This window comes from Neophocaena asiaeorientalis, unplaced genomic scaffold, assembly GCF_003031525.2.
Source record: "Neophocaena asiaeorientalis asiaeorientalis breed wild unplaced genomic scaffold, Neophocaena_asiaeorientalis_V1.1 scaffold98, whole genome shotgun sequence".
Classification (NCBI taxonomy): domain Eukaryota; kingdom Metazoa; phylum Chordata; class Mammalia; order Artiodactyla; family Phocoenidae; genus Neophocaena; species Neophocaena asiaeorientalis.
In genome coordinates this window covers 2,295,372-2,317,195 of record NW_020172459.1, presented here as the reverse complement: position 1 = coordinate 2,317,195, position 21,824 = coordinate 2,295,372, and the positions used below count along the sequence as shown (strand labels likewise).

At 60.0% G+C, this 21,824-nt stretch overlaps 1 protein-coding gene and 1 non-coding gene across 12 annotated transcripts in view; one reads left to right on the top strand and one right to left on the bottom strand.

Moving 5' to 3' along the window:
• BIN1 (bridging integrator 1) overlaps positions 1 to 21,824 on the bottom strand; it is a 54,860-nt gene that overhangs the window by 32,736 nt on the left and 300 nt on the right. For 2 of the 11 annotated variants that reach the window (XM_024738003.1, XM_024738007.1), the window contains exon 1: positions 221 to 297. The exons of the other annotated variants lie outside the window; for them this stretch is intronic. In XM_024738003.1, coding sequence (XP_024593771.1) covers positions 221 to 232 — 12 coding nt within the window. In that variant the 5' untranslated portion in view covers positions 233 to 297. Of the gene's footprint in view, positions 1 to 220; positions 298 to 21,824 lie in introns of those variants that run through there. 11 annotated transcript variants of the gene reach the window in all.
• On the top strand, positions 16,435 to 16,507 carry TRNAW-CCA (transfer RNA tryptophan (anticodon CCA)). Its single transcript has one exon. It is a non-coding gene; the product is annotated as a tRNA-Trp (tRNA).

The following is a 21,824-nucleotide window of genomic DNA, read 5'->3' as shown; positions in this document are numbered from 1 at the left end:
ACAGGGCTGGCAAGAAAAGCCCAGCCCAGGGGCCTAGGACAGAAGCCCTGGTCCCCAGGCTCTGGACCAGGCTAGAAAAGCCCTTCTAGAGACCAGCAGAGATGGAGACCTCCTCCCGCCTCCCCCAGCACCCAGAGCCCTCACGCTCACACACACAGAGGAGCGTTCAGCTCCCCCGGGCACCCACCACCCAGCCGCTGAGACCCCAGCAGGCCTTCACCTTCCTCATCATCTCCTCCGGCACCTCCACGGCCACGGCCTCGGCTGAGGTTGGTCACGGAATGAGCTGCGCCCGGGCGGCTGGGCGTCACCACTGCACTTCCTCCTCTGGGCAGGGCCTGCGGTCCGGGGACCACAGCGACAGGATGCACGTCCTTGCAGCCTCACAGAGGCTCCCAGGCAGGCAGGGACACACAGACAGGCAGGCAGATGGGCAGGTGGAAGGCCAGGCTTCCCCAGGGGTCACACAGCAGGGACCCATTCGGATGGAGACACGCCAAGAGGCAAAAATGAAGAGGTGGCCATCAGAATTGGACCAAAGGCCACCTGGTGGCTGGAGCTGCCCCCTACCAGGATATTCTGCCCCAACTTTCCACAGCCTCAGGGTCTCTGGCTCATTCCCCGACACCCTGGGGTGACCCCCTGACTCCTGCCCGACGGCTCCATCCTCTGTTCCAAACAGCGGGATGGGCCGGCTTCATGGTCCTCGAGCCCAGATGCTGCCCAGGCCCCCCGGGGCCCCCTGTGATGGACGCCTGTCCCCACACTCCTCCCAACCCTCTAGTAACCTAGGAGCCAGGTGGGCAGGGCCTCAGCAGAGCAAGGAGGGAGAGGGGAGAGGTAAGCCCCAGCCCACCAGGCACAGCCACATTGCATAGGCCCCCTCCTGACTTCTAGTTTGAAATATAACCCACATAAATGGCAAAACAAGTTGAAAGAAGAGACTGCTCTCTGCCCTTCCCCAAACTCACCAATTGTTACCACAGGCCACAATTTTTCTCTCTTTCTCTCTATTGAAACAGTTTAGTTCGCTTGTTTGTATGTTAGCCCAACCACTGGAAAGTAGGCTGCAAACATCATGACCCTGTACCCCAAGTCCTTCACCCCTAATGACGTCGGCACATTTATGTCGGCACATTTCCAAGAATAAGAATGTTCTCCTAAATCCCCGTGGTACCATGGCACCCCCGATGTTTACTCTTTAGTTATTACTATTACCCAATATACGTCCATATACAAACATGCCTAGTTGTCCCCCAAATCTTCCTTAGGTCTGGGTTATTTGTTTTTTGATCTGGGATCCAAACACAGTTCATAGTTCACACATTGCTTTTTTTTTTTAATTGAAGTATAGTTGACTTACAATGCTGTGTTAATTTCTGCTGTACAGCAAAGTGATTCAGTTATACCAAAGTGGGGTCCACGGACCAGCAGCATCACAGCCCTTTGGGAGCCTGGCAGAAATACAGAATTTCAGGCTCCACCCCAGACCTGCTGGATTCGAGGACGCATTTTAACAAGTCCCCTAGGGCTCTGTGTGCATTAAAGTCTGAAAAGCTCTGTGCCTCTCATCTTTGCCCGAACCAACTGTTATCGCGGGCTTCTATCACCTCCTCTATATTACCTGGCGTGCTATAAGGAAGTCCTTCCCCTGGTCTTGCCTTTATGGGGATATTGTTATGGACTCTTGCCTCCGTTTTGCATTCAATGTGCTATAGTCTATTACCATCATTATTCTTTTTCACGCTCAAACTGTCCTAAATTCTGCCAGTGGGAGCCTGTGGACACGCCTCCACTAGTCTTTGAGCACTTCCTTGCTTCCTGACACTACGAGATGCTCCAGGCTCAGCGGGTCCCTGCCCCGGCCCTAGCATCAGCCATTCCTCCAAGAAGCCCAGGGTCCCTTTAGGGGAGAGGTGTGCTCACTGCTCCTGGGTGTCCGGTTCCTAGGTCTTTCTTTTCATCTTATGCCAGGCCTAGAGCTATGTATTCTCACCACCACTTTAGAGATGAGAAAAGGAAGGAATTTGGCCACAGGGCCAAGAAGGAGCAGAGCCAGGACCCCGTGGCTGAGCAAGTGTGGCCCAGATCTCGTCTGCTGTGGAAAGTGAGCTAGACTCAAGGCCCTGCAGCTGCCCACTGGGTCCGTCCCTGCCGAGGCCGAGGCCACACCACCCGGTGACTGAGCCCTGGGGATGCAGAGGTGATGGGCTCCTCCGACAGTCGACCCTAGCCCAGGGATGCCCTGCTGGCCTGGCCGAACCCTTCTTGGCACTGTGCAGCCGTCTGGACCCCTTGGGCCTCTTCTTCCAGTGGGCCTTGGCACCCCCATTTCATGAATGAGAATGAGACAGCCTGGGACCTGGGACCCTTTGCTGCAATGCTTGCACCTGGACATACCTCTCCACGAGCAACAAAATATAAAGAAACTATATGGGACTAAAAGTAACTGCGTGCATGCACAGTTGGGGCAAAATTATGGACAAAAGATACAAAGAGACCAAAAAACCCAGCTGCCACTTTTGAAGAGCCCGGAGCAAAAGCAGGGGGTCGGGAGCAAAAACAGGGTACCGCGCATGCCCCCTGCACACAGCACCACCAAGGGGGTGGACAAAGCACCTCAGCCAACCCTCCGGCCAGACCCCTGGACACACCTCTACCCTCACCCCATATAAGGAACAAGCTCTCCCCCCTCAGCGAGCAAGGGAAGCTGTTGTGTGTTCTCGCTCCCACCAGCTGCAGCGGAGGGGCGGGGGGGGGAGGGCCCGTAAAGCCTTGCCTGAATTTCTGGTCTGGCCCCTAGTCAGTTTCTATTGCTTGCGGAAGGCCAAGAACCCCGGTCTGTATCAAGGAGACTGGGCCGGCCAGGACTGGACCCAGGGCTCCTGACTCCTGGGTCCTTTTCCCCGGCTACCGCTCCTGGGCTGCAGCCCCTGCCCCCGGCTGGCTGGTGACTACACCGAGGCTGCCTCGCCCGCCGAGGGCCCGTGAACTCACGCAGACGCATCAGGTACCTCTGCCTCCAGAACCACAGTGCTCACGCCCAAGGCTGGCGATCTGCTGGCCAATGTGACACGGCTACAGCCCCAGAGCGGCCGCTGCACCCTGGCATTGGGTGGGCACCAGGCAGAGAGCGGCTAGAACGAGGGGTCTGGCCTCGCTGGCCCGGCTGTGACCGGCAGCGGTGGGGAGCGGCTCAGGCTCCTGCCTGGGAGCAAGGCCCAGGCCCCGGAAAGCCGGTCCAGAGCACAGGGCTTCCAGAATGCATGGCAAGGGGCCCTCCAACAGCACTCCTCAGCCCTCCTGCGGTGCCAGGCTGGCCATACACCAGGCTCAGCCTGACGACTTCTCCAACAGGCAATGACTTTTTAAGAAAGATAAATGTTAAAACACCGGCCTTGGGCAAGAGCCAGGAACAGCATTCCAACCCCAGCAGGCAAGAACGCCCCCCAACGCAGGCCCGTGTGCACACTCGCGTGTACGCGTGCCGGTGCTCGCCCACGTGTCTGCACACAGCCCCACACACGCTCCCGGACACGGCTCCTGCCCCGGCCCTTCAGTCGCCTCCGGACACAGGAGGAAGGTGGCAGGAGGAACCACACGGAGGCCACAGAGCCAGGCAAGAAGCAGAGTGGAGGCCAGGAGACGGTGTGGAAGAAGAATCCGGAATGCAGAAGGGAGCTGGGGAGAAAACCAGAGAAAGGGAAAGCAACAGTCTCCCAGGGGGGCAAGCCAGGCTCCAGGCCCGGGAAGGGCCACCTCTGGGCCGGCGGGTCTCAGGAGAGGGCGTCCCAACTCCAGCTCCCTCTCCCCAGCCCGGCACACACGCAGGGCTGCCCCCAAGAGACAGCCCCCTTCCCTGGTTCCTCTGTGCCCCCATCTTTGCTCGGCACCTCCGTCTCCCCAGGCTGGCTGGAGGAGGTGACAGGAGAGGTTGCCACCCGCCTTCCTTTCAGGGGAAGTCTGTGAGCTCAGCTCACACCCGGGGCGGGGGGTACCCCTCACCATCGGATGTCATCTCTCAGCCATGCACCCGCCCAGCCAAGCTCCCCATGGACTGCATCTGCCCCTCCTTCGAAGCTCCACAAAGATCATAGTGCAAGGCATGACCCCAGGGAGCCCTGGCCAAGGACCCAGCTTGAGGGGGTCCCACCACCCCTGACACTGCCTTACAGGTGGGCTCATATCACGAGGACATCCCAAGGTGTGACTGTTGGTCCCATGTTACAGATGAAGAAACAGGCTCAGAGAGGTCACTCAGCTAATGAGTGGCAGAGCCAGGATCCCGAACCTGATGGATTTCAAAACCGAAACCCAACTTGTGATTCTTTTTTTTTTTTCTTTTGGCCGCACCACTGGGCTTGCAGGATCTTAGTTCCCCAACCAGTGATTGAACCCGGGTCCCCCAGAGCAGTGAAAGCTCGGAGTCCTAACCACTGGACCGCCAGGGAAATCCCACAACTTGTGATCCATAAACAGGGATACAGAGCCGCCTGGGGGTAACAGGAAGCGTGTCCGTTTACTACAAAAGATTCCTGCTCCACCCTGCAGCGTTCCAAAGATTTGACTGGTAAAGAAACCACTTTTGTGACATAAGCGGCACAGATTGTGTATTAGAATGCAAAGTTTGCAAACATTTTTGCAATGAAATACAAAACTGAAAAACATTTCCAGGTTCCCCTCCCAAGCCTCCCTGAAGCGCCAGGGCCTCACCCCACTTGGTGATCTATTTTTCTTCCCAAGTCCTCATGTTCTGGAAGTCGCTATCCCCTGACACCAGTCCACAGAGACTCATCATCCTTTCCTGTGGGCCCTGGTAAGAACGGCTGACCGACTAAAGAAGCCAATGGGCCTTTCTTGGGAAACTGTCACTCTAAAATTATCTCCTTCCTCTTTTAGTGATTCTTCCTTTCCTTTAGAAATACTGGCGAGAGTGAAAAGTGATGTTTGGTTTTCTTTTTTTACGTCCTTAACTGGTACACAAACACTTGGCCGCCATGTATGTCAGACCCACAACAGCGCCTTGAAATACGACAGTCTGGTCGAAACCAGTTTACTTACTCCCAGGTAAGGAGTTTCCAGGTGATTCCAGCCAAGAAACCCTGCCCTCCTCTGCTCTCTCCCCTCCCCTCCCTGGAAGCCTGAAATTCCAGCCTGTTCAGCAGATAAGCCAGTGGCCAGAAGCCAGAGCAGGGCCACCCTGACCCCAGAGGAAGCTAGGGTGGGCTGCGGTGGGTGCAGGAGGCTGAAACAGCCCAGAACAGAGCACCGGGGAGCAGAGGCAGCAGGGGCCAAAGTTGGGATGGGGAAGGGGTTGGGGGGTGCTGGGAGGGGTGGGGCTGGGCTGGGCCTGTGCAGGGCGGAGGCAGCCACAGATCAGACGCAGCCGCTAATCCAAAGGCGTCCGGAGAAGCTTACAAGCATTCGCTAAATCCCATGAGAGGGAGGTATTCAGATGAGGAAACTTGAGGCCTGGGACTTCCCTGGCGGTCCAGTGGTTAGGGCTCCACGCTTCCACTGCAGGGGCCCTGGGTTCCATCCTTAGTCGGGGAGCTAAGATCCCTCATGCCACGCGGTGTGGCCAAAAAAAAAAAAAGGTATTATAGAGAACTATCAGGCAGTAAATTAATAAAAATATGTTGTAGAAAGAAAAAAACAAAAACTTGAGGCCTAATGCCCCTGGTCTCAGGGCTAAGTAAACAGGAGCTAGAATCTGAACCTGGCCATTGGTTCCCAAACAAAATGGCTCTAAAGGAGCCCCTTTCCTCTCAGGGAGGACCTGGGAGGGGTTCAGCCCACATGGGGTGCCCTGGAGCCCCAAGGGGGCACAGGAGGGGGCCCAGGCTTGGTCATGACTGGCTCCCCTCTCCTCAGGAACCACCCGCCAGTCTGAGCCCATTCCTGGATGTCCACAGAACCAGAACCAGAAGCAGGCCTCCATGTGGGTAGGAGGGCTTCTGGAAGGGCCGGTGCTCCAAGGGGGAGGCGTGTCCAGTGGCGATGGAAGTCTCTGAACAAACACACAGCAGGGCACAGAGAGGGCAGGGCTCAGGGACGTGACCTCTGTGACCTGATGAAGGAGCGAGACCACGCCAGGCAGAGGGCACAGCAAGTGCAAAGGCCCTGGGGTGGGAAGAGCAGGCCAGAGTGTGAAAGAGGGCAAGAGGGCAGGCGTAGGAGGAAGATGCCCTGCACACAGGTGCCGAGCCCTTCGCATGGAAGGAAGCACTATTATTATCCCCACTTTGCAGACATGGAAACTGAGGCACTGCCTTAAAAACTCCCCAGGGTCACACAGCCAGCCAGCGGGGTGGTTAGGATCCAAAGCCCGAGCCTGGCTCCAGAGGCTAGACCCTCCAACCACTGCACAAACTGCCTTGGCAGCCAGGGCCAGGCCACAGGGCTTTGAAACTCCAGCGGGGGGTAGGAGGCTCTGGAGAGCTGTGATCTGACCCACAGATCTGAGCCCAGGCGGCTGTGTGGGAACAGACTGCAGAGCAGGTTGGAGCAGGGAGCCCACTTGGGTGACTACAGTGACCCAGGTGAGAGGCAATGATGGTTTAGGGCCAAGACAGGAAATGGCGAGAAGTGCTCAAGGATGGGGGGACAGGGAGAAAACTGAGGGGGACGCCAGGTTTGAGCGACAAGAGGGAAGGAGCCTGGGGACACCTGGGGGTCACAGTGAGCCTGAGGTCCCCAGAGGTGTCGGAAGGCAGGTAGGCGGGGCCCGGGGGCCAGGGCTCACCTTTCTGAGCCCTGAGCCCCATCAGCAAACCCAGCCAAGACCTCAAGGGTGTATAAGGATGAAGTGGGGCTGTGTAGCCAAGAGGGTCCAGCACAGAGCAGGGGCTGGCTTCCCCCTGTCCCTTTACCCCTATGTCGACCTGGGATTCCTCCCACCCAAGCCAGAAAGCTCTAGCAGCCGCTCCCACCTCGTTCCCTCACCTCCACCACCCCTCCGGCCCACACATCCCTTTCCTGTGCCTGGTGCCTGGCGCCCCAAGCACCTGCTCGCCATGACTCACTCGGGCTTACACACAGCATTGCACGGCAGCCAGCCCACCTCCCGTTCCTGGTCCCACCGCCCTCAGCAGCCTCCTCCCCCTGGCTCTGCAGGGGCCCTGCCAGCCCCACCACCATTACCCTGACCCCTGGTAAAAGGGTAAACTGGTAAAGGCCCCCTGGAGCCCAAACAGCGGCTCAGAGTACTGGCCTCTGACGACCCACAAGCAGCCCTGCTGGGCCTTGCTATCTGACATCCCAGCGCTGATCCCAGCATGCCGCCCACTCTACAGAGGGGTCAGGGAGGGCTCTCAGCCACAAGGTCACCCGCCGGCCACTTGGCCACTTGCTTCCGTGCTGGGTGGGGCCAGCAGAGGACGCGCACAGCCCCGCCCTGCGCCCAGCCCTCCACACCACCTGTTCTGAGACATCAGCTCCACCCACCCCCAGCCACCGCCGGCCCACCTGTCCCCTCCATGCAAGTGTGGGTGCTATTCTCAGCCCCAGGCGCCACGATGCCGGCCATCAGCAGAGGGGTGGAATCTGCCCCTCCAGCCCAGCCACCTCCCACCAGCCCCTCATCAGCTGCTTGCTGGGCTCCCTGGGGGAACAGCCTGTGTGAAGAAGCAGCAAAGCACGAGCCCAGCCCCCAACTCAGCAGAGCACAGAGCCAGAGCCAGGCCAGGGGAGGTGAAGGTCTCACCTCCACCCACCTGCCTGGGGCCAAGCAAAGGTCTGACAGGGCAGGACCACGGCCACCTCCACGATATTCATCAGAAAACCACTTCCCTACTGACGCCAGGCCAAGCCGGCCCTTCACATCACCTCCTCCAGGCAGCCTTCCCTGACCCCCACCCCAGACTCCCACCCCAGGCACAAGGCTTCACTCATTCCTCTGAATGCCCTCGGCCCTTTGCCTATGTCTGTTTGGCCTCAATGTGCAACCAGGCTATTCATTCGTTTTACCACTCGGAATCCTCCATGGCCTCCATGGCTGTGGACCTGGAACTATTGAAGAGTACCTAAAGGACATAAGACGTGGTATTTTTTCAACATGTTAGGGCTTTTATTTTGGTTATTGTTATTTTTGTCACTCAAAGGAGTTGATGCCCAGAGTCAGCTTTAAATAGCTCCACCCAGTCCTGCCAAGTGCAGATACATGCCCTGCCCACAACACAGCACGGGGGAGGGCCGGCTCCCTCCCCCCTCGCCCCACCTCTCCCCACCCCGGCCCTGTGGTCCCTCCCAGGCCCTCGGCTGCCCCGGAGCTGTCCTAAGGGCTCCCCTAACGCAGCCCTGGCCTGATTCCAAGTTGCCACTACCTGTGAGGACACCCCACTTTGCAGATGCAGAATCAAAGGCTGGGGACTCACTGGTACAGGGCCCCAGAGCAGAAGAGGGGGCCAGGGCCAGTGCCACTGCTTTCCACTAGAGCAGGGGCTGGAGGGAGGCTGCGAGGGGGCTGGGAGGGGCTGGAAGGGAGCATAGTCAGAGCAAGGGCGAAGACCAGGATGCGGGAAACAAGAGGGGCCCAGAGTGGGAGTCCGGTGGTGGCCCCGCCCCTGGCAGAGGCGCTGACTGTCAGCGGGCAAGAGGGGCTTTCCCAGGCTCCCTCCTGCTAACCCTGCACAACTGGTCTTGGGCTGCGGCGGGGTAGAGAGATACTGTGGGCAGGGAGGGGCCTGAGGGGGAGGCACTGGTCCTCCCAGCCCAGCAGATGCAGGAAATCAGCACACGGTGGACAGGAGCTGGGGCCTCCCCCTGCCAGCCCAGAGACCACAGGGGACAATGCAGGGGCCGCCAGAGGTCTGGGCAGGTCACCATCCAGGGTCCCACCTCTACCCTGAAAGGCGGGAGGTAAGGACCAAGTGAACGCAAAAGGCCCCTCCATCTCTGACTTCCCAGGCTTGGGACAGAGCATCAGCCCTGGAGTCTATCTTGCTAAGGAGGTCTTCAGGGTCTGACCCACGTCCCTCCCTGAGAAGAGCTGAGGCAGTGTGGACACGGAGGGGTAGCAGAGACTCCCCACACCCACCCACAAAAGAGGGCCCTGGCCCCCAGAAATCACAGCCAGTGCCAGCTCACTGTCTGGGCCTGCTGCAGACGTTGCTCACAATCACCTGTCCCTTTCCTCCCCCAGGGCCCGCTTTCCCAGGAGAAACACAGTTCAACAGTAAGGGAAAGCTGAGCTGGCAGTCAGAGTTACCAACTTCCTTTTTAAAAAAAAAACACAAAATCACAGCAATGTGCCAAAGGAGGAGAGCAGAAAAGAGCGGTGCAGGGCATGGCCTGGGGTGGACGCCCAGCCCCAGACCCCAGGAGGTCGGCTCCTGGCCAGCCCATGCTGCAGCTCTGCACACTTCTGGAGCATCTAAAAGCTGGAAGACACTCCTGCTGCTTACAGGGAGACGGAATAGGGGTTGGGGGAGGCCTAAAAGTGGTGGGAAGAGGTCCACGGTGTCACCTGGCCCCTGCCGGGTCCTCTCTGGGCAACACCTTCCCCTTCCTTCCTCCCACGAGGCCTCACCATCTGGATCCCAAGCTGAACCTGGATGGCTCCACCACTGCTGGGCCAAGGCTGGCCCGGACTTGAGCAGGATGGCCCAACTGGACACACACGGAGGGCATGGGCACAGCTGAACACCCCACGCCCACCAAGGCGCCTCAGTACCCCCACCCCACCCGAGAGCTGGAACCCCAACCTTCAGTGTCCTCGGCTGTGAAATGGAGACACCTCTTCCCCCGTTAAATTCTCACATGCGGGGAAACCGAGGCTCAGAGGGGACAGGTAACTTGCCCAAGGTCAAGCGCTTGGGAGGAGCAAGGCTGGGATTTGAACATGGGCCTTCCACCTGCCACGCTATGTAAGATGCTCCGAGAAGCCTTTTCCATCCCTCGCGCAAGGGAGCCTCACAGCCCAACTCAGCGTTAAGTGCCTACTGTGTGAGGGTGTCAGGATCACACATTCACAGCGGGACCAGCCTCCACCACTGAAGACTCGGGTCTAGCAGGGAGGACGGTCATCCCATTGTAGGGAGGAGCAAATCGAAATAAGAAGGGTAGAGTAACTGGCCCAAGTCCCCAGTGGAGGGGAGGGGGCAGGAGCTCGGCTCTGGGCTGCAGGATGTGGGTGTGGCCTCTCCTGGTCTCTCACCTCCACCCACAGCGCACACAGTAGGACAGTGTGACCCGACAGTGCACGGACTCAAAGCTGGGATGCAGGAATCAGGTTCTGTCCTGCTGCTGACCATGGGTTTCCCAGGGTGCTGACTCAGCTCTCCCAGGCGGCCCTGCAGCCCTGCACCCACGCCTCAGGGCAGCTTCCTCAGTGCAGTACCAGGATGGCCCCCACCTGGTCCACCAGACCCAGGACAGCGCCGCCCCCGAGACCCACAGGAAGGGCCCAGGACCCCCCTTGGCTGTGGCCCCTGCCAGGCCCATGGTCCCCTCCACCAGGAGGCCTGGGTGGCAGGGACACACACACACACACACACACACACAACTTATAAACTAGCTCCTGGCTTAGTTTATATTTCAAACAACAATATTTTCATCCTGTCCCAGTTTCAGCAAATGCACCCAATTAATTGTGGATTCTATTTCTCCGTTTAGATCGACTCCACTTGTATTCCTGGCCATTAACTCCTCCTCAAGTCTCCCCTCCCCTCCCCCGCCGTGGGATTCCCCTCCCTCCCCAACTCTGTTTTCAATCTGCACCCAGGTTTCTCTCTACCTGAGGCTCCCCCTGGGAGTCAAGTCAGGACAGTTCCTTCCACATCCGACCCTGACCCTCTGGAGTCCCGTGATTCCTGCATGAAGCCAGGTTCTCCCACCTGCCTGGTGGAGTCATGGGGGATCCCAGGGGCCATGTGGAAAGTCCCAAGGTGGCTCTGCAGGGTCACCTTCTCCTCTAGCAGGCCAGTTGCGGTACGCGGGCCTCTCACTGCTGTGGCCTCTCCCGTCGTGGAGCACAGGCTCCGGACGCGCAGGCTCAGCGGCCACGGCTCACGGGCCCAGCCGCTCCGCGGCATGTGGGATCTTCCCGGACCAGGGCATGAACCCGTGTCCCCTGCATTGGCAGGCAGACTCCCAACCACTGCGCCACCAGGGAAGCCCCCCACCCACTGATTTTTAATGGAAAACATTTCAGCATTCACATTTGCACTACAATAAGCTCTTCCAAGCATCCTCCAACCACCCTCTCCCAGCTCAGGGATGGCGGTGGCAGCTCCCAGGAAAGGCCAACCTGGGGCCAAGTCCAAGACTGGGAGGGAGGAAATCCCAGGGATTCCCTGAGCTCCAGTGTTCTCATCTGCCAAGTGGAACCATAATCCAGTCCCGCCAACCTCATAGGTCACTGAGAGGAACAAATGAAAAACAGCGAGTGGGAGGGTTCTCAGTAAACCACAAAATGCCACGGAGATGCTAACCCTGACCTCCCCTCCAGAATCATCCAGACCCAGCTGGACCCAGCAGAACTCAGCTCCACCATTATCACTTACAGGAGTCCTGGAGTTCACCTTCCCTCACTGGGAGGGGCATCTCATGCTTCCCAGTTCCTAGGTGGGCAACTGAGGCTCGGTGGCCGAGCCAGGGTTCAACCCACATCTCTCAAGCCCCAGCTCTTTCTGCTGGGCATTGGGTTCCTCGAATGAACAAATGAATGAATGATGGGAGACCCCTCACCTATGTCCCCAGGTCCCTCCCCTCATTAGGCCCCTCAACCCAGCCCACCTGGAACTGTTTGCCCTCCCCCCACCCATTCAATCAAGCTCCGGCTCAGGGGGGCTCTGGCTTCCCTCCTGGGGGAGGCAACACCACCCCTCCCGATTTAGTGTTTTCAGCCTATGCAGGAAAGAAAGGAAGCAAAAATGCACTGCAGTTCAATTTCAAGAATCCAGTCATCAGAACACAAAAGCCAGAATGGTCCCTACCTGCGGGTTCCCAGGGGTTCCCCAAGATGCTCCCTGGAACAGAACCTGTGCGTCCTCCCCACCAGGCACTGACGGCATCACTTCCTCCACCACCACCAGGCACTGGGCACTGATCATGTTCCTTCCTGCTGGGCCCTCTCCACAAGCCCGTGGGCAGGAACTCCCATTCCCGTTTACAGAGGAGGAAATAGGGGTTCAGAGAGGGCGTGACTTGCCCAGGACCCCAGAGCAGGTGGGTGGTCACTGGGGTCATGCTCCCTTCTCTCTGTCCAGGTCTGTCTTTCTCCCGCACTCACCCCAACCTCCTTCCTCCCCTTCCCTTGTTCAATCTCTCTTTGACTCTTGCCCACCTGCCAGGGATCCGGGGCCCAGTTCAGCACCCTCATCCACTCTATCACCCACATCTGGCCCCGAGATAGTTACTGACAGGCTGGAGGACACGACTTGAGAGAGGTGATGCCGTCTCGGAGCAGAGAAGTAGGGGCGGCCACGTGGGGCTGGGGTGGGAACAGCAGGGAGACCCCTCGGGCCAGCTTTCCCTGGGCCAGGTCTGTCCTCAGTGCCCAGCGACGGGACCCGGCTCGCCAGGGCTCCAGCATGTTGGTCGCAGTCCTGGGGAGAGGCCGAGGTGACCAAAAGGTCCAAAGAAAGTAGCAGCAGCTGTCGGAAAAAGGGCTGGCAAGGCGCTCCCGTCACCCCAGCCGCCTTCCGGCCCCACGGCCCCTGCAGAGCTCCTCAAGCACAGGCCTGGGTGGAGCCCTGGACCCCTCACCAGCCAGCCACTGGCCCTGAGACTCATGCACACAATGTTACCTTACTGCCGTGCACTCCTCGCCCTGCAGTCTGCACTCCGAGCCAGCGTTCCCACCAGCTGGCATGACCCCTCGTCCTCTGAGGACCCTCCCCGGCTCTGATCCAAGACCTAGGGGATCCCCCACTTGGCCATCTGGTCTGGCCTCAAAGGGCGGAGCACACTGGGGTGCCTTGAACAGGGGTGAGCTGGCCCACTGACCCCTCCCAGCTGTCCAGCTCGACAGGCTTAGCAGTGTCATCCCCTCCGCAGTGTCACCTTGTGACCTCAAAACAGAGAGAAGCAGGTTTGCACATACTGGGAGGAGGTACAGGACGTACAGCAGCCTTTCCAGGAAGGCTGTGACCCCAGCCCTGATGGAGTGGACTCCAGGATGGCAGCCCTGCCCCAGACCCCCCCATACCTTCCTGGGCACAGCTGGATTCTAACCTAACCCAGGTCACTCCCTCAAGAGGAGATGCCACTTCCTCCAAGCAGTCTTCCCTGACTGCTCAGGCCTGATGGGAGGCTCCTCAGGACCCCAGTGTCCTTCCCCTCACCTCCCCCGAGTGCTGTGATGGGCACTGGGTGTGGGGCTGGGAGCTCCTGGAGGGCAGGGGCCAGCTCTTCTCCTCCCAGTGCCTTCAGCCCTCAGACCTCAGCCCTCTGGCCCACGATGGGCAGGCCACGAAGGAGAGAATGACAAGGGGAAGAAGAGCTAATTCAGCGCCAGAAGTCCAGGCATCTAAAGCGAGGAGCCAGCTCTGACGTCCCTACAAAGGTGCCCTGGGGGCTCTAGGATGGTTTAGGATGGGGGGGGGGGGCTTGCAGGGCCTCTGAGGGCCTGAGAGCCCCAGCTCCACTGGCAGTGACAACAGTGACAAGTCCCTCCCCCCAGCACTGCGGTGGCTGCTGCTGGCTGCCGCCCACTCACTCCCAGCCCCTGGGGCTCAGCCCCCGCCTTACTGCGGCCCTCGCACTGCAGAGGCAGAGATGTCTGCAAGCTCGCCCCCTGTCCACAGAGCAGGGACAGCAGCAGAGACCCAGCCGGTCACCCCAGGCACAGCATGGGGGGGACAGGGCACAAATGTCTACTCCCAGGGGCACCATGGACAGGTCTCAGCACCCAAGGCCGATGCCCACCCTCCACCAGCGCTGTGGCCCCAATCCCACCCCATCTGCCGTGGCACTGGGACCTGGGGTCAGGGACTGGGGCTGAAGGTGAGGTCCAGGAGGCAGAGGGAAGAGGCCCAGCCGAGAGCAAGCCCAAGTGGGTCTGAGGGCAGCAATGAGTCTCAGGTCTAGCAAATCACACAGACCCCCAGGTCAGGGATCCCCGGCACCCCGGTCACCTCAAAGCTTTCTCAGGTCAGAAGAGGACCCCTGCAGACGGCCCAGGCCAACCCTTCTTTGGCATTTGGCCCGAAGCCAAGGAGGGCTCTCCAGCAGGGCCCCAGCCCACTCCTGAGAACTCGAGTGTCTGGGCCCAAGCACTGCAGCCCCAGGCTCAGGGTAGCACCATCAGAGCCCTGAGACATTTTACAGCTGGAGAAGGTTCTAAGCAGCGTTGCCCAGGGGTCCCTCGGAATGGCCTGTGCCAGGGCCAGATGCGCCCCCTGCACCTGACCCCAAGACCTGGGCTCTGATGCCTCCTGTGCTCTCTGGGGGCCTGAAATCCAGCAGCCACACCGCCCTTCCCCCTCCCACCCTACACCCTGAACCCAGGGCCTCCCGGACCTCTGCCAGCCGTCAGCCTGCCTCTACCTGCCTGAAGAATCCAAGCATCCCGTCAACAAGGAAGCACTGAGCACCTACTGTGTGCAGAGCTGGGAGCACCACAGCTACTGCAGCAGGCAGGACCCACCCTTGTGGAGCAGATATTCTAGGGGGCTTGCCCCAGGCCACCACGGGCCTGCTTCAAGCCTGGACCCAGGAGAGCAGCCAACAACACCCCAGCTCCAGGCGGCCAGTCCACAGGGTGGGCAGCAAACTGCCCCAGGGCACTAGGCCCCAGACTTTTAGATTCCACACCAGGAAAATCTTCCCTGTGTGTGTGTGCGTGTGTGTGTGTGTGTGCACGCGTGTGTGTGTTTTTTTCGGCCAGTGTGTATGTGTGTGTGTATGTGCGTGTGTGTGTGTGTGTGTGTTTTGCAGGAAGGGGGGGTGCGGTCAGCATTATGACTATTTCCTCCCCCAAAACATTAAGAAACCACCAGAATTACCATCATTTCATAAAAGAAACACTGTTGCAACAATATGAACAAAAGTAGATACAATCTCAGGATAAAGGGTGTTCCTTTATATTGAGTAAAGCGGATGCAGCTTTCATATTTGGGAAAACACACACACATCACCTCATTTGTCCTCACTTGCAGGTATGAACTCCTGTCCCTAGACTTGCCTCAGGAAACCCCAGGCTGTCCCCTCACCCCAGGGCCCACCAAACACCCCCAAAACAGAAAGGCCACATCCCAAAGTATAAGCTTAGAACCCACGTGGGGACCCAGGGGCAGACAAGCAGCCCCAGATCTAATTTAATGGTGGGGAACATCTTGGGACGAAAATCTGTCAAATGACACCCCGCCCCCCCAGACAGGCCTTCCCTCCGCCTCTTATTTGCATGATCTGGGCCTTCCCCCTGGCCTGAGGGCCTACTCACCAAGGAAGAGGTAGCACCCCAGACAGTGGACCAGGACAGCCCATGGGCAAGTCACACCACTGCTCTGAGCCTCAGTTTCTTCATCTGCTGAATGGGTATCATAATGACCTCCCTGCTTGCAGTGTGGATGAGAATTTTCACCAAGCACCTGGCGCTCAGCAGGTGTGCAACAAACCAGGTTTGATTTTGTTTTGTTTTGTTTGTGGTACACGGGCCTCTCACTGTTGTGGCCTCTCCCATTGCAGAGCACAGGCTCCAGACGAACAGGCCCAGCGGCCATGGCTCACGGCCCTAGCCGCTCCGCGGCATGTGGGATCTTCCCAGACCGCGACACGAACCCGCGTCCCCTGCATCGGCAGGCGGACCCTCAACCACTGCGCCACCAGGAAAGCCCCCAAACCAGGTTATTTTTAAGTTAATATTTGACAAAGGCTTCCCTTGGGACAGGAAGAGCCTGCCTTTCTCTTCTCAATTCCCCAGCCCTGACCCCTGCCAGCCCTTAGCACTAAGCCAGCTTCGCTGCCCGGTCCAGAACCATGTGGCCTCTTTGGGAGGTGGCAGCCTCTTTGGGGAGGCCCCAGGAGCCCCAGATGCCAGCCAGGTCCCACGAGGCATGCCCCATCCCCGGCACAAGAACCACCAGCCCTGCCCTTCACTTGTGTCCATTTAATCCACACAGCATTCTCTGTGGCTCTCACCCCTGACTTCCGCTGAGGAAACTGAGGCTCAGAGAGGTCAATGTGACCTGCCCAAAGGTAGTAACGTGTGGGAAGGGATTCAAACCCAGCTCCCTATAGTGTGGCTGCCACCACCCTGAGTTGCTGCTTCATGTGAAAATCTTTTAAGTGGTCCTCCCTGGGATGGGTCGTCTTTGGTGTCTCCCTCCTCCTCTTTTACTGGCCCCTCCCACCTCCTATTACATCCTGGGTGAGAGCCCCCGCCCACAAAGAAGCCCTGGTCTGCACTGTCAGTGCCTTCAGCTCTGGTGTCCTTTTCTTTGCATTTTTAATCCCAAAAGGAGACTTGCCAAAAAAGGAGCTTTAGTGACTTCCCTGGTGGTCCAGTGGTTAAGACTCCATGCTTCCAATGCAGGGGGCACAGGTTCGATCCCTGGTCAGGGAGCTAAGATCCCGCATGCCACGCAAAAAAAAAAAAAAAAAAAAAAAGGAGCTTTAGCAAACCACATAGCAGGGTGACATCAAACAGGAAGGCATCATCCCCCAGATGCCCTCTCACCTGGAGCCAGAAGCTTCTGCTCAGCCTCTCCCCAAACCAATCCCTTTCACCATGTGAGCACCCGGCCCTGGAATGCTCAGGAAAGGCTGGTCTGAGCCATCACATTCCACTGAGGAAAACGTGCCCTGCTCTTGTATCTACCTGCCACCAGACTTTTCGTTTCTTGAGTGTCTCCCGCAACGAGACGTCAGTTCCAGGCAGGCAGGGGCTTGGTTTTGCTCAGCCCTACAGAACCAAGACGGTGCCCAGCACACAGTGGGTTTTTCCAGTAAATGAAGAAGCAAACCCCGTGATCACTTTACAGATGGCCCAGAGTGAAGCCCAGAGAGGGGGGACACTTACCCAGGGCCACCGGATTTACGTGCCCAGTTCCCGCCCCAACCCCGGAACTGTGCGATTCCCTCCCCCACCACACGCCGCTCCCCTGCACACACACACACAGACACGGGGACACACACACACATCACCCTGGGCTGGGACAACATTACAAACCCTGATCCTTCAAGGGCTCATCAGGGATTAGCTGTCTGCAGAGGCCTGTAACGGACACTCCAGGGAGAAGGGCTGGGACAAGGGCCTGGCAGGGAGGGAGGTCTCTGGGTCACCGTGAAGCCCTGCTCACTGAGCACTTGCTGCGTGACGGGCAACTGTCCGAGGCCCTACTCTCCACAACGGGCGTGTGAAGGGGAACCAGCATTACCCCTACTTCACAAATGAAGCAACTGGGCTCAGGAGGGTCCTGCCATCTGCCCAAGGTCCCGGCTGGTCAGGGGAAGCCAGGATCCCCACCTGCTGCCTGCCGAGCCCATGCCCGGGGTCTGTCTCTGACACGCCCCTGGGTAGGACCCAGGGATTCTAGAACCTCATGGCAAAAGCCCAGGCAAGGCCGGGCTAAGGCAGAAAGGGGGGGACAGAAGCACAACTTGGTGAGGGGCGAGCTGGGCAGAGATCGCCTCATCCAGGCGCAAGGGCCTGGGCAATGCCAGAGAGCGAAGGTGAGAAGGGGACACGGCGAGGTCATCTGCGGAAGAAGGAGGGTGAAGAGGCCTCAGCCTCTCTCAGAGTCCACAGGATCCACAGATCCCACCAGCATTCAAGACTTGATCACATCCAACCCAGATCGACAGCCCAGGTACCCCTCTCCGCTCCCGACACACCCCACCCCTTCCCTGGGTGACCAGCGGCTCACTCCCCCACTCCACAGGCACCCTGACCTACAGCTGTTCCCCCCGCCCCCCCGGGGAACACCTTCCCCAGGCCCCAGATAGCCCAGTGAGCCGACCTGGGCAAAACAGCCTGCTTTGGGCCCTGCCACAAGCCAGCAGACTCGATGGAGTGGGGTGAGGCCCAGCCCACCCCGGCCCACCGGGGCCCGGGAAGTCTGGAGGTCACGCTTGCAACCTCCCCACACCCACAGGCCTCAGCCAAACGTCCACTGAGCCCCCGGAAACATCCCACCCAGAGATGACGCCTAGCGCAGGAGCCTTCTCTCCAGTGCCGGCAAGATGAGCCATCTACATAAATAACTCGGGTTCAGGGAGAAGCTGATCCGAGCCTGGAGAGGTGCAGAAACACTTGTGTAAGATCAGAGGGAAGAGACACAGCGCAGGGAGGTACAGAGTGACGGAGGCAAAGCCAACATGGGAGGGGACGAGAGAGAGGACACTCAGGGGCGAGACAGACACCCCGATGGGGAGGACAGTGGAAAGTCGGGGCCGAGGAGAGCCACTGCTGACCAGGGCCCGGGGCCTCAGAGGCCGTCCAGCAGACCCGGCGGGCTCCCTGCCCCCTGCCTTCTGTGTGGCGTGGCTACTCTCAAGGCCACCGTGAGCATAAGAGCCGGTGGCAAAGGCCTGGCTCCTACTGAGGAGGCCTCCGTGGCTACGGCACGGGAGGCCTTGACCACCCAGATGAGCGTGGCCCCATCATGGCCATGTGTCGGGGTCCTATAGATAACTGCCACTGCACCTTCCCTCTAGGGAGCATCTGCTGTGACACGCCAGCGCTATTGCGTGCACGGACAGCCCCAGGCCCTGCCCCTCGGGGCCAGGCCTCCCCACTCCCAGCAGCGCCGGGCCAGTGGCGGGGTGACGGCGGCGGGGGGCAGACAGTGGGCAGAGCCTCCTCCCCTGCGCCCTCCGTGGGCCCGGCTCCACCAGCACAGGCCGGCCTCTCTCATGCATGCCCCGTGAGGACTACTGGGCAGTGGACCTCGGGCCAAGCAGGCCAAAGCATACCCCCACCTCACCTGTCCCTTCTCCCCAACCGTCCCATCACCCCTGGGACCCAGCCCACCAAGCCCTAATCTTCTCTGTCATCTGACCCAGGCTCCACCCCAACTTGGCTCTGCTCAGCCACCTACTGAGGCCCAAAAATGGACAGAGTCATTTATAGAGGATCCGACAAGCCAAACGCGACGGGAAGATGACCTCATGGTACCTGGGTCCGAAATCCAGGCATATGTTCTGCACCCGAGCACCCTGGGGGCAGCTGGGGGCTGGGAGGTGAGCGGTGACAGTGCCATGCTTGGCTGGCGGACCCCGGGGAGCCCTCCGCTGTGGTCTCACACCCTCTCACACCCTCCTCCTCCAGAGGCCTCAGGACCTTACAACAGTAAGCTCCACGCCGGCCAGAGCCACATACACCCTGCTCCCCGCAGCACCCCGGGCTCAGCCCAGGCTCAGGCACACAGCACAGGTCCAGGCGCAGGCGGGATTCGCTGAACGAGGGAAGGCTAGGGAGCACACGTGGGACAAATCAGCTCACCCAGAGCCTGCGTCAGGGCTCCCAAGCCAAGCCCCCAAACGCCCTTGTTTTTTTGTAACAGTCACTCTGCACCTGCTGGGGCCAGGTGAATGCTGGGTGCCCATACGGATCTGCCCAAGCCCCAGGGAGCACCCAGACCGGTGGTGGATGCTGCCGGGTCAATGGGCAATGCCAGGGCCCAGCGGGGAGTCACTGAGCTGGGGGACAGGAGAGCTGGCTCCACGGGCACCAGCGGGCAAGCTGTCCCACGCCTCACCGTCCCCCTCTGAATCCTGGTGGACAACTGGACAGAGAAGACACGGGGGGAAATCGAGGGTGCAGAAAAGAAGAGGAGAGATGGGGGCCCTTCTTCCTATGCAGATACAACCTAGGCCCTCCACCCAAGCGCCTGCTTGTCCCTGCTCAGGAAATACCCTCCCGTGGCAACAGGACCACTGGAATTGCCCCTTTACTCATAGATTTGACCAAGGCGAGGTGGGGCTGGGTGCCTATGAGACCACTGCCATGTTACACATGGTCCTGAGGGCCACCTGAAGATGCCGAGGAGATAGCCAGGTCAGCGGCACCGCGGCGGCAACGCAGACTCTGAGCCTCCAGAGGGCAGAGGAGAGAGACTGGTGTGGGTCAAGTCATCGGGCTTCCTGGGAGGGGGCTGCAGCTGGGCCAACAGGGGAGGCTACTTTCCCAGACTCGGCCAGGATGCCCGTGGCGCTGCTCTGGCTTCCGCTGGGGAAGATCTCCCAACCAGAGCCCACGGGGCAGAGAACAGCAAGAGCGCTAAGCAACTCCAGTCCCATGAGGCCCAGGCTCGGGCAGGGCCAGCCCTTGGCCAAGGCCAGCATCCACAGCTGACCAGCTGTCCACCAACTGCCCACAGCCACAGAACAGAGGCTAAGGAGGGAGGGGGGGCAGTTCAGTGGGGTCAATGATGACCTCTCGCCATGTACACGGAGGGGATACAGCCCATGCCTACTGCCCCTGAAATTACTGAAAGATGCTGCTGCAGAAACAAGGCAAGTAGGGCAACGGGGACACAGCAAAAGCAAAGGGGAGCCGGGGAAGACTAAGGCGTCACTGGATTGGGGGCAGGGAAACTGCCTCTGCCTTCCCTAGGCTTCCCATTCATCTTCCTCAGCCCCTCGGGGGCAGGAAGCAGGCTTAGACCCAGAGCTGCCTGCTCCAGGCACCTAAATGGATTACCCAGCCGTGGGAGGGGAGCAAGGGCAGAGGCATCTGCCCCTCCCCTCCCCCCAACCTGGGCGACTGAAGCCTTCCCAGCCCCCAGCCAGCTATCTGTGGTACTCTAATCCCTCGTCCCGCCCTGGGGAGGGGAGGAGGACAGCTGGGACAGGCCAGATCTGGAGTCTGGCTGAGGGCCCTTCCCTCTACGCCACCCACCCACCTCCTTAGCCCGGGACCGCAAAGATGAGCTGCAGGACTCGGAGGGAAGCGCGGGGGAAGCTCCAGAGGCCGCCGCCGCTCTCACCCCGACCCCCACCCCCACTGTCACGTGGCTGCATCCTTAGGGAGCCCGCAGGTCTCGGCTGCAAAAGTCATTGTTTATAAACAGCCATAAGCCTGGCGGGGGAAGGCCAGCCGGTCTCCGGGATCGGGCGGCAGAGGGGACAGACCCGGGCAGGGGAGCACTGGGGGGCCACCCTGGCAGCAGCACTGATTCTGTAATCTCAGATTTCAGAGTTGGAGTCGGCAGGGGAAGTGGCGTCAGCAGCTGGCGTGATCCAATTCAATAAACCAGAGGCGGCTAGGGATAGCAAGCCGGGCGGGCGCGGACCCCTGCAGCCCAATCCTGCGTTTCCTGCACAGTCCGAGGGCCACGGGAAGCCCCGGCTGCAAACAGTGGCTCTCCGCGCCGAGGGGTCGGGTTTCCTGCGGGGCCCTCCACACCCCCCGGCGGCTTGCCGCCCCTCCTCCGGGCCGGCTCCCCACCCCGGCCGTGGGCTCCCAAAGCCAGAGCCGCCACCCTCTCTCCCCGCGGCCGGAAACACGAAGCCCCTGCTCCGGCGAGGGCACCTCTCGAGGGGTGCGCAGCTCTCTGCTCCCCGGGAGCCGGGCCGGAGCTTCCAGGCCGCAGGCACCTCTCGGGAAGGGAAACCTGACCCCTCCCTCGGCCCACGGGGACAGAAGGTGGAGCGGCGGGTGGAGAGGAGGGAACGGCGAGCGCAGGAAGCGCTCAGAGGCCTGGAGTCGGCGCGCAAGCACCCGCGAGCGGAGGGGCAGCCTCGGGATGCCCGGAACTAAGCGACCCTGGGGACAAGGGGCAGACCCCCCTCGCCCCAGCGCCGGCCCCGCCCGCAGGGCTCAAGTGGTCCCGGAGGGCTAGGGGCGCCACCTCGCCTCCCAGCCTCTGGGCCTCGGCCTCCAGGGCGGGGTGAGCCTGGACCTCGCGCCCGGAGAAGAGCGGGGGCCGCCGCTCCTC